The sequence below is a fragment of the Haliotis rubra genome, unplaced genomic scaffold, assembly GCF_003918875.1.
Source record: "Haliotis rubra isolate DU_JTF1 unplaced genomic scaffold, ASM391887v1 Scf121, whole genome shotgun sequence".
NCBI lineage: Eukaryota > Metazoa > Mollusca > Gastropoda > Lepetellida > Haliotidae > Haliotis > Haliotis rubra.
Window position 1 is genome coordinate 1,270,115 of NW_025765126.1, and position 13,199 is coordinate 1,283,313.

Below are 13,199 nucleotides of genomic sequence, written 5' to 3' on the forward strand. Positions count from 1 at the left end.
CAAACCACATTAAGTCGAACCAGCAATTTTCAACACCCATGAATCAAGAGCTGGTTTTAAAGTGGTCATTACCGCCGATCGGTAAAGACCGGGCGTTGTGACGTCATAGTTGTTACGTCACTACTATTGAATGCTGAGTGACATCCCTCGAGGCTTTGAACGTGTCTGTTGGACAGAGCGTCTGGTAGCGTCAATAGTGGAGTTATATTTAGATGATTACAATAGAGAAGAGAGTTCTGTGAGATTAAACACTTCTTGTGGTGTTTAATGAAGTTTGGGCCGTGGTCTGTGATTAAAACGAAGTTAGCGTCAGTGTTATTGATGACGGAGGTGAGGGAGAGGAGAGGGCGTGGGGGTCGGGGAGTAATAGTGGGGATTAGGTGGGATGTAGAGGAGGGTCGAACCACTGATCGGTCAGCTATATCCCATTCCTAGGTCAGTTCAAGTTAGCCATTAATTTACTTGGAAATAATTTAAATCCAAGTGGCACATACTTATTTCCTTATCAGTTGTTATGTTTACATTCTTTTAATCACCATGTTGTTTATTAAAAGATGCAGAGTAGGCGAATTTTAAAACCAATCGTGTGCCGTGTCGCATCAGGGGACAAGTGCATGGAGGGTTGGGTTTATTGCAGATTTAAACAGTGAGTGGATTAGTGGGTTGCTGAGTGAGTGGTTGAGTGGGTGGTTGAGTGAGTAAGTGGTCGAGTGGTTGTGTGAGTGTTGTGTGAGTGAGTGAAAGAGTGAGTGAGTTAACAGCTCCAATATGTGCACTAACTTGGTGATAGTTTAAGGATCCTAATCGATCGAACCTGGAATTCGAACCCGGACCAGTGGTTCCGGTCAGGTTGACCACCAGGCGAACAGTATACAACTTATAAAATCATGCTAGACCGAAATATGCGTTATATTATGAAACAAGCACATAGATACTCCATCAGCATGGCAGTCTGTGTATATTTCACGGTTTCCATTCCACATTATGAAACACCTTCCGATGTGTACGTACCTGAAATGGTTTCCGGACAATACAAATAAAGTATTTGTTCACACCAAAGAGACACACGATATTGTACAATATAATATTTGCAAAATTTAAGCCGAACTGAAATATTCACAACCTAACTCCCTGTGAAACAAATCTGTTGGCAATGTGAATACAAGATGTCAGGTTCTTTGGGTTATGCATATGTAATTATCTATCTCTCAATGAAATGCAGAAACTCACAATGGAAAGCGATATGTTCTGAGGATTGTCATTTTCTTGTTATATTTTCTTAATATGTTGAATTGGTCCTTGCCTCGTTGGAAAATTCTATAAGAATAACCAGTTCCCAGTTCCTGTTTACAGGAAAACCTCGTTATTCCCGAATCTCCATCTTCCGGACAATGCATGAGGACGTCTGTATGTACGTTAACATTTACGTATATGTCCCTATCATCAATTGGCATGACCTTTCAGTAAGGCCGATTATGCTCCACATTTCGCAAACACTTGATGTCATCCTTATTTTACACGCATATCCATAAACACATGAGCACGACATATTCGGAATGGTTTTGTCACATCTATTGATAACAAGGGCATATGTTAATCGCCACGATTTACATACGATCTAGAATCCATATTTACAGAACTACTTACCATTTTCGCAAACATCTGGTGTCATCACTGATGTTCATATAATGTTCCCAACTATTTTGCTTTTCGCCTAATGGAATTTCTAATTCGACGGACATTGACAGCGGACTAGCCTTGCTCCAAGGCTGTACTGAAGGCTGAGCCTATGAATGTATAGTAATTCTATCCTTTGAAGAGGCAAGTCTAGATGAGCGGACAAGGACGCCAGACTGTTAAGAGGGATATTTTTATTTTTGAGAAATTATCATATAAACTATTAATTATTACCTTAGGGACTTAAGCAAGTCTAACAGCGGATAATCGAGGTTGGTTATTCTCATGCGTTCACGTTCATATGTGCAGAAAGTATTCAATTTGTGTTCATACCATTTTGAATAGGGCAATTATATTTTTCGTATGCACATTAGTTGGTTGGGATAACTCGATAGACGTTTGCTTGTTTTATTCTTATCCTATATGAATTCTGTAAATGTGCACATATGCGGGCATCCTTCATTTTCGTGATGATGTGTACAGTTTGGGGAACGGACATGTAATATTAATGACGTTGTCGATTTTTCTGTTGACAACATTGTCCTTCTCTCTCATTATTCTAATGACCACTGGTCCATTTGAAATCACCATTACTCAAACTTGACACCTTTCCAACGATTCCAGCAACACATGTTACGATCACATTCGTCGTCATCATGGGGGGTCATCACGTGACACCGTGCAGCGGAGAGAAATCGATCACGTGACAACACCTCCACCAGAAATGGTCACGCGATGTTATCGGAACTGTCTACGCGTCACTCGGCGTAGGAAGCGGTTTCACTTTTATTCCGAATAATGCTATCACTTAATCTCGGAAGACACCTATTCAGCTTGTACATTTCGTTGTCAATAGCGTGTTAATTTCAAGGTCTGTAGGTTCCTCGTCAGGTAGGGAGTGGACTGTCATATCATCACTGCCAATTTCCTCACTCCAACAATTGACATCGACTGTACACAATTTAACAGAATTGTCAAAATATACAGAACCGAGGCTTAAATGGACAAAGGCCGGCCCCAATCGAGCAAACGAGTGGTATTCTACTCTGATTGTGCGGCCACTGCACGGATAGAAGTAATCTAGAAATTGAATGCTATCTTGTCATCACATGGTCAATATCATTATAAAATCTGCTATATTTCAGCCTATAGATTGATAGCATCTCGCTGGGCCGGTGTAGTGTTACATGTCGACTAGTCTTCCGGCGCTACACCGGTAAACATGGAATGACTCATGGTCAGTATTTTGAAAAGGAAAGAATTTCTTTATTATGACCGAAAATAGCTAATAGGATATTAACAGACATATCCAGGGTGATATCTCCATGGTGAGACATACAGGAATGTGTACATACAGTTTAATATTAGTCTGTCATACAGACCCTGAAGCAAATATATCCAAGAAAGCCCACTCAAATCAAGAAAATGTGGCAAGTCTTGCTTTTGAAAATGAAGAAAGTCTCAGGGCTCCTTTTCATTATATCATATTTTTTACTATGAACTTTACTAATGTAAAACATGTTCATTCAGAGACTAGTTGTTAGTCTATTTAAATATAATCATGTAATTTACAATTTCTTCACTCAAAGGATGTTTTTCTCATGCTTCCTCAATACTGTATTTCACTGTACAGTTAATACCCACGCATTACATAGGTATGTTCTCTTCCATAGTTTAAAAGAGCTAGCTGTTTATTATATCGGTAAAAGCCCAGCTGTATAAATATATAGCGGCCAGTAAATAATGCAGTCTGGACGAGACCAATCAGACAACAACGATCCACGGCATCAGGATTCGAAGACATGGCACCAGGATCCGAAGACACACCGTTTACCAACTCCCCGAGCCTGCCCATTTCGTGTATATTGTCACCTCTTATGACATACATAGGCTGCAGAGGTATATTTCCCCACCTGAACGTATTACTCCAGGAACCGACTGTAACGTGTGTTTTTGGTTTTGGTAGTGACCAAAATATCGTGTGTCTGTGTTGTTTTTCAACAACGGGCCCATAGTTAACGGAGCTCGGTGGGTTCACGTTCTTGGTAGCGTCTTCCGATTCGTCTAATGCGTCGCTTTTAGCTGGACAATGTTGCATCTCTTTGGTGTGTGGAGATCTTTCATTTCGGGTGTGAGTTCGCTGAAGGTTTCGCTCTCAATATTATCCTAAGTTTGTGGGCACCGTGTGCCAGAGCAGCAAACATGGAGGACCTAGCCACCTCGAGCCTCCGACTCACACACTTGACACTCTGTGAACCAAGGAGTGGTTTTCACTATCAGCAATATTCCAGGGGCTCCTGTCACGAAGCAACCTTCATAAGGTTAACCATAACTCCCATTCTTTTAACATTGCACTAAGGTTACCTTAATGACTTACGATCACCTGGAACATGAACGGGGGATCACCAGGCATCGAACCCGGGCTTCCAACAAACGCTGTAACAACGAGATTTCAGCCCCCAGCCATAAAAGACAAGTACTCTGCAGAGCGATATAAAAATGAATTCTCTCTCTCTCTCTTAACAGAGTGTGGTGTAGCCAAATATAGTTAAAGGTTTCCTTCGTCATGCTATGGTCCGTGTTATATTATCCACATACATACATGTATCTTGTATTGTACAATGTGTAAAGGCACATTCCGTGTGTTCACACCCCGTAAAGAGTCGGGTTAAAACTCGTCTTCAACAACCCCTGCTTGTCGTAAAAGGCGACTAACGGGATCGGGTATTCAGGCTCGCTAACCTGGTAGATGCATGTCATCGTGAACCCACCGAGTGTATCGATGCTCATGATGTCAATCACTGGATTGTCTGATTACGACTAGATGGTTTACAGACCACCCTGGAATATGGCAGACTGAGGCGCCAAACCCCAATCCAGAATAAACTCGCGTTCCCAAAATATTGATAAAAACGTCGTAAAACCTACTCACTCGTGTTTTGGCACAAGTATGGGACTTGTTCTTGCCGCTGAAGCATTTTCAATATATTCTAGTTATTTATAAAATGTTATCTGAATTTGACAACAAGACAGGGCGTCGAATAACTGTACTTGTTTGCATACACAATGGCATCTTTTTACGATCACTGTTGCAATATTTAATATTATTTATGTTGAAATTGCTCGTCTCGGCGTGTATGATGACGACAACGCTTTAACCATTATGTATCTCCTACAATACACCCATCACATTACACTTTAAGTACCTTGTCCTACCTTGGAATATCAACATGATTAAACGAGTTCCTAACAAAAGCTCACACGAAATGCCAACAAAAGCTCACACGAGCATAAACCAGGTCCCCATTACCGCCGGACCTCTTATTCAGATTTTATTGCCAAAATATTCACCGAGCTTAGAACGACGGACTTCATTCAAGAGGAGTCGTGTGACAAAATGGATATTAGCTTTAGGAACAAAACATAGACTTGCCATCTCGCCTGTTGATAAATCATATTTTTATAATTTATGCTTAAGAACTATTGATAACGTTAGCACTTATTCACGATATTTATTCACTGGAACTTAGGTCTTCCGCGTGCGTGATCGACATAATCTCCCGCCACCTGTGAGTGTGGATGTTTGTTGAACGATAAACTGTGTAACCGCCGACATATATTAAAGATTGTGTGTGATCTCTCATCGATTTTGACTCAACAACAGATCTTATTAAATACATAATTATAAATAAGAACGACGGGTCGTTCAAGTCCTGCTATATTAGATGATGTGTCGGTGTGTATGTTCTCTGTGTCCTTCACGGTTGACAAGTTTGTAAAAATGTCTTTGATCAGTTGTACATCGCATACGATATCGATGACAAATGAAGTTCTTGAGTATCTAAATATATTGACACTCCTGAATAAATATGAGTTCATAAATACCTATGTCAGCATGTAAAATACTGACCTCTGTCAAGCCTCAAATAAGAGATAAAACTCATTCGTCTAACGGTAAAATGTTATCGAGTTATAACCGTTCTTGGTAATAGAATTCTTTACGTCAAATTACATAATTATCCTTACCACTAAAAGACTTGGGAAAGTGATAAGCAACAAGGACTATCTGGTAGATAAATGTTACTGCTATCGTTTCTTATCAACACTTTGATTGTACGTGCCTTTCAAGTGCTTATGAACAAAATAATAATTGATTTCAAACACATACCAATCATGTGTGAATTGTACGACAGAATATAGTTATAATTACCTCCACCATTCTCGTTTCTTTATTTACAGATGTGGTTATATATTTGCTACATTATCCATTCCATTAAAAAGTAATAATAGTACAAATATCTCTGTAAAATGATTATTTTGAGAAGCAACATCTTATGCAAAGAATGTATGTATTTAATCAGCAAATGTCGTCCCCAGTGTATATGAGATATGCATCAAACGTCAGCTCGTGTTTATGTATATCATAGAGACGTCCTTGTGGAAATGCGAGTCCTATGGAACACGGAGGTTATACTTGCACGTACACTACAGGACGTTTTCTAGTGATGTCAAGGCGGCGATGTGGCGAGCGAAACAATACAGTTCTTTCAATTTCAAAAACAATTAAGACATTTTCATAATTTGAAATATTTTAATATTTGCATCATTTGTGAATGACGAATGTCTATATACAAGAATGTATTTTAATGACACAGCTAACCAACATATCAACAACTCTGAAACAGACAAACTCAACAATTATCAACATGTACAGCAACCTTAATGAGGGCAACGTACACGACAGTTTTCACTTGAAGAAAACATATCAATATGTGTCTTTGGTTAAACTATTGATGACGTAAGTATCGAAACAAACTTTACCTACTTAATTTAATGTACGTTGAAAACCATTTTAAGATTGTTCAAACATTAAAATCCTAAATTTGAACAATTTACACATGTCGTATCGCAGCTCTCACTCACACGACGATTTACTATTCCAACTGGTCCCAGTTCTTGCACCGAAAAGTGTTCAACGTTACCAGAATTTGCCTGCCTGGTGGTCGCTATATGGAAACGTTTCGGCTCCAAGACGTCTTTTGGTTGGGACTGTGTGTTTTTCGAAGTTTGATTGTCAACTACGGGAACCTAAAAGCACTAAATTCGTTCATATGTGACGATCACAGATTGAGGGTATTCTCATACATAAGGCACGACCGAAAATACTGATTGATTAAATATTTGTATGCAATATATTGTCTTTAAGTACACAGTTGTATTCACAGAGTAATAATATCAGTGTCATATTGCCGTCTACAAATATCCTTGGTCGGTATTGCAGTTCGTTTTTCATTTACATCACGACATGCATTGTTGAATTCTTGATGCATGCAACATGGCGCCCATGAAAAGATGGCTGCTTGTAGCACCTTTGCCAACACAAACTTATGCATGTTGTGTTTTAATACGAACATATCACCAGAAACATTAAATTGCACTTTCATCCACATAGTCGAAAAGTCGAAGCATTACACAAGGACATCATTCATTCTTGGAATTGTAATATCATTAGACAGGTGGTCGTCGACCGTGTAGCTTCCCGACGTCGTAGTGTCGTCATCGTTGGCGTCGAAACTGAGGTTCACATCGTCGGAAAACATTCCCCTGGAATTCTCTGTATGACCATTTACATAGAAAGGGCCATCGTTGAAATCGTCACTCTCCATAAAGTTTCTGTCAACGGGAAGATCCGATTGGAATGTCACGTGTTTAGCAGGGCGTTGACTTGATGATCGAATATTGGACTGACTAGCATTGGGAATTTTTTCGAAACTGTTCCCGATGGTTCCTCCAAATGAATTAGTTGACATTTTCCCGAGTCCTTTCACATAGTCAGATGCTTTCTTCTGGCGGTACATTTGGCGGGAAGACAACGTTGTAGACACTGGAAAATACACAAACAAAATATTTAACTTATAAAAAAACATGAACAGAAAATATTTGGCTTTTTATGAGGAGACATACCTACTTAACTCTTACTAAGACTAGAGATGTTAGCACTTTATTACAACAATAGGACTGTCAATTTCCAATCTGTATGCCAAATATTAACAACACTGTTTATTAGCTCTGCTGATGTTTTTCCTGAGTGAGTGAGTGAGTTGAGTTTGACGCCGCTGTGAACATTTTCCCCTGCAAATTGAGAAGCTGGTGACACATTTTCCACTTTCTGTTTAAATTTGTTTATTCTCATCATGAAGTATTTATTCTACCGTTATCATATACAAGTGTTGTATTGTACAGAGTATTGTCAGAGTATGAATTATAGACTCAATGTATAATAATAACATATAATCTTCATAACCTTTGTAGGATGGATTAACGCCAAAATGTATCTTTCTATACTATTTGAAAATAAACATCATCACCAAACAGAAAAAACCCTGAAAACGTCACAAGGATAAATATTGTCAAAAACATTAAAAATATCTAAGACACAATTTCACTGGACCTTGTGGCTGACCCGTGGCTAAAGAAGCCGTCGTCCAACGCCTAATAACAGTATCCACACGTCACTGCACATGCCTAATTGACTGTCTCCATTAAGTGTCTCCGATAATCCCTATTGGATTATGCTGTAGTTGTGGGGCTGGGAGGAAGCCCACAGTGGTGACTGATGCGGGGATATGTCGTTAATGACTGTGACTACACTTCGGTCAAGTCTGACCTATCTGTGATAATCACCACTGTAAGACATGCAATCTACATGCTGTTATTGATCGATCATGATGGTCACTGAGTGCGGTCAGTCACGGAAAGCTGAAGTCGAATCTGGACTCGCTTTGAAGTGGCCAGGAATATATTGTTGTCGTTAACGCTTGTTTAGTCGGGATTAGGCTAATGGGAATTGGAAGCAAAACGACTCGGTCACTCACAGTTAATTATTGAAGCAAAAAGGTATTCTATAAATAAATGCCACGTGCTGTGGGCAGTGGGAAGAGAAAGTGAATCATACTTAAGAGAGCCTAATTCTGAAGCTAAACATACATTTACCATAATGGTTTTACTTCCTATACATAAATGTTGGAAGGGATATTGATAGGGTCGTGGTTAAAATGCTCACATCGAAGGCTTTCGTATTCGATTCCAAATATGCTTACAAATGTGGCGCACATTTTTATGTCCACTGTTATGATATTGCTGGAGTATTTCTAAGCGCGGCGTGAACTCTCGCCCAATCTATTATATTGACTTGGAACATTGAAATACATACCTTTCTGCGTGACTGGAGATGCACGTCCGTGACTATCCTCGTCACTTCCGCCCCGACCACTGTCGCTGGTTGTTGTCTCCCCTGACGTATCGCTGTTGGCATCGTCGCTGCTGCGTCTTGGAGTCTAAACGGAAAGGAAAATATCTTTAGTTCTTTGCTTAAATGATTCACACCAATTACATAGAGAGGTGTCAAAGAATTACAACAAAACGACCACATCTCTTTAAAGGTTCCGTATATCAGTGTGTACTTACGTTAGAATCCACGCCGTGCATTCTTAGCAGATCCTTGTGGATCTTGAGTGCCGTCGACCACTCGTCTGCCGTGGTGTTGCCAGGATACATGCCGTCGTCGCCAGGTTGGGTATTCTGTAAATTAAAACATTATAAATTAAAAAACTCGTCATATGTAGACTCGATCATTAATAAACAGCTGAGTGTTGTAATAAATACCGTTATACTGAAATAGAAGCGACAAGACCATTTCCGTCATAAAGAATATCTGCTTAACTCATGTGTGATTCCGAGTATACCACAAACATGTGTTTATGATGAAACCAGGTTCAGATGGACACACTTAGGGCCAAGGAAACGGACATTCCATTTTGTGTTTTGATAGAGATATTCCACGTTCAGCCCAGACATTCCGATGAGAAGTTGGAGGACGCCGATACACTACATCGTTACAAAGATATCTACATACTGAAATGTGTTATTTAGGTAGACATACCATTACGAATTAAGCGGTTTTCATTGTATATATTATCATCTAGAAGTGAATTATCATCTGAAAGTGAAAATACACATGCTGTCATACCATGGTGTCTAGCGGAGGTCATATACATATACTTTGAGTGTAAAAGTCGTACTGGGAACAAAGACATTAGAGCAACCGGTAAATATATAACTTTGCTGGGGTTGAATGGGTACGTTATTCACAACTGCTTTCCTGTAATTCAAATTGGTTTTGCTTTTTCTGGCCAGGCATGCTTCCATACAGACTCAAATGTCATCGCCAGGCAATCAAGTCGAGCAGCCGCATCGTGCCTCACATCTAGACTATTGTGTGCAACTGTTTGAAACTTCCTCGAGTCAGTTGTAAACTGTTTGTCCTTCAGATAAAGTTGGTGAAAGGGGGCGAAATATTATCACAAACCAGGATTTGTCTAATAATACGAGCATAGCGTTTGAAATATGCACAACGCAATACACCCGTCAACCCGCTCCCATAGGCGATTTAAATTCTACATTCGTCAAGAACAAAATCCAATTTGTCAAGCCAGTGCTAAGATTTAGTCCGTACAAAGTGTTCATTAACCGTGAAATTGAAATACAACGCAGGATAAATGTCTTACCAGGGTGTTGGTATGTACTTAATTTCCTTTTCTCGCGCTATCGGAAATTATGTCATTAGAGGGGCTGATTTGTCGGAAGAATGGGCACCGTTGGAGATAAGATTTCCCTGTGTCCCACCCGAAGGAAGGTCAGGGAATATCTCAAATGTCCACACACCCTATTGGGGTTTAATCGTGTGATATACTCATACACCTTCATCGAGTAACATATTTACTTTGACCAATCCCTGTAAATGTAGTCTTTGTTAACCTTTGCGTAACGGTAAATGATACTTGATCTTTGTGAACATGTCATGTAATGGGCAATCTCAGTTTCGTAACAACTAGTTTCTCAGACTAATAGACGATTGAACCTATGTGTGAACATTGGAAACGTTGATTATTCGCTTTTAACAAACATAATGAGGATTAAACGTCAAAAGTACAAATATTTTAGTGAACATTCTGCGTCTTTGTCGAATGTACCTTGATTTTTTCAACCGACAGATGCTCGTTATAGTTTTGGCTTTTACCATATGCACTGATGAAGAAGATGCTCAATTTTGAACCATAGGCATTCCTTATTAGAATGATAAAGTATCGGGCAAAAGAAAATATACACTTAAGAAGTGATTTGACAAGAGATCGTACCAAAACGTTACTTGGCTGAAAACAGTCGCCCAAAACATAAGTATGACACACGCATCAAATACATCACCGTGGAATGGTCATTTCTCATTTGTTTAATTTTTGTCACCAATACAAGTGGGCGTATACTTTATTTTGACTGGCTGTTTAGTATTAAACTGTTATTTAATAACAAGTATTATGCGCATATTTATACGTACATATTTCATTGGCTCTAATAAAGAATAGTTCATAGCATGCTTACTCAAAGAAATACGTGCATAGGTTATATCACACGAAAAGAATGCCTTTTCGTGATAATATTTTGGCAAATAATGGGATCTTCACGTCAGATTATCAGATGTTTTTTTATGAATTATTTAAGTAATACGTTATATTTCTTTGAAATTGGGATAAAGAAAGTATGACATGGTATGACTACAAACAAATTTTGAATGAAATTACCGTATTCACATATGCTTACAAATTAGTGCACCTCTTAAGCATGACGATTTCAACGGTATATTTAAAATATGTGTTAATGGTTAATACAAGTTAAACACGTACTCATAACAGTACAATTCGTAAGATATTTAAAACACCAAATGCTTAGATAAACAGATCTCGATTTTCCGACAAAAAAAGATTATATTAGGCGCAAAAAGCGAAATAACGGTAACATTAATATGAATGGATTGCTGACAAACGTTCCAACGTTTAAAACACATGTACATATGGGAGGAGAGGGGTTACACAATTTAAATATTAATCATGTCATGATTGTGAACCTTACAGAATAGAGCATGTTGTCAGGTTATGATAATCTATGATAATCTATATCCAGGGGGATTTAATAGAGATCTATTTTTTTCAACGTTCAATTTGGATATAACGCTTCAATGTTTTATTAAACTACCTGGACACATCATGACAACTTCGATTATCTGAATACATGTATACCTATCAAGTTCTTACACGTTGTCTGATGTCGATAGGTACTCTAAAACATTCTTGTCGGTCACAACTTGCTTATTCCGAGGTGATAAATCAGGCATGCGGTGCCATATCATTAACGCTTGGTTTAGGTGGGATGGGTCTGTGGGTGGGAGGTATGCCTGTGCACAGAACGTACCCGTGTCCCACAGAGACGTTTGAAATTTAAGATACGTGTCAGTGATTCCCTAAACATGACTCTTCGCTAAATATTTGAAGAAAAAAATTGAAGCACGATATTATCAAAGCATGAAAGTACTGTAAAATACAGAAACATAACAAAAGAGCGAGTGGTGCATACATCGTGACACTAATAACAATAAACAATATTGTTGTTTTTTGTATTTTCTATATTGATGGTTTGCATTTGTTTGTGGTCGTTAGGTATGATAATTTAGGCTCTCATTTGCAAATTACTTGTTAACAAAATTGTTTCGAATTCCATACAACATATTCTCTAATTCTGTGTTTCTAACAACTGGAAGATCCTTCAGCAATCAATGAACAAATATAACCCAGCTAACTACCGCCACATCAGCTGTGCAATCTACAAGAAGCCATGTCTGTTGCGTCATGCCGACACTCGAGATGTCTGTAGCTGACAATGCTTGTCAATTTCATCAATTTGCGTAATTAACCTAGAAATGTCGCAACGAGCGTCAATCAAAATGTTTGATCTACGAAATTGAACACTTATGCTCTCAACTACCGTGCCTTAAACACTGCAGTAGGTCAGGGGTCTGGTTTTCCGCCCGGGGAAGGGGATACGAACTGGGGTGTGGGGGGAAATGTTAACGAAGTATAGGCAATGGTGTGTATGTATGTAATTAATTGCAGAAACAGACTCGTCAGTTGTGTAAGATGATGTTAACATCAATACTGAAACCCAGGGTGGTCGCGAATGCATTAGATGTAATCTGCGATATCCCACCAGCATTTGTTAACGACAATTTTGTTTATTTTAAAGTGCGCAACGCTGTGGTTAGTGATTGTAGAACATGCTCCCTATAAGATATATCGAATTGCTGTAATTACAGGCAGCTGATACCATCGCCTGATAACGTCATTTTGTCGATAATATTATCAATATTTTGGGGTTCTAATTTTATTTTTGAACTAAAAATGTATATTTTTTTTTTAAAAAAAATAGTACACGTGTTTAGAAAAAAGCTATTTGAAAATGGAAAGCTGGTTTATATTTCAAATTTGCGTGTAAGCAGTAATTATTTGTCTTCTGTACAATAAAAAAGACTCGGTATATCTCGCTCGGCGTTGTTGCAAGCATTATTAGTTGCCAATCAAGTTTAATTTGTTTTGCAATTAACATGGTTCGGTGACATTATGTTATTGTATACA

General features: G+C 38.7%; 1 protein-coding gene across 2 annotated transcripts in view; it reads right to left on the bottom strand.

Moving 5' to 3' along the window:
• Positions 1-6,733: 6,733 nt before the first annotated feature.
• The window catches only part of LOC124265136 (protocadherin alpha-4-like), a 50,858-nt gene continuing 44,392 nt past the window's right edge, over positions 6,734-13,199 (bottom strand). For both annotated transcript variants that reach the window (XM_046699931.1, XM_046699936.1), the window contains exons 4-6: positions 9,145-9,258; positions 8,891-9,014; positions 6,734-7,561 (exon numbers count right to left, since the gene is read on the bottom strand). In XM_046699931.1, the coding sequence (XP_046555887.1) occupies positions 7,146-7,561; positions 8,891-9,014; positions 9,145-9,258 (654 nt within the window). In that variant the 3' untranslated portion in view covers positions 6,734-7,145. The remainder of the gene's footprint in view (positions 7,562-8,890; positions 9,015-9,144; positions 9,259-13,199) is intronic.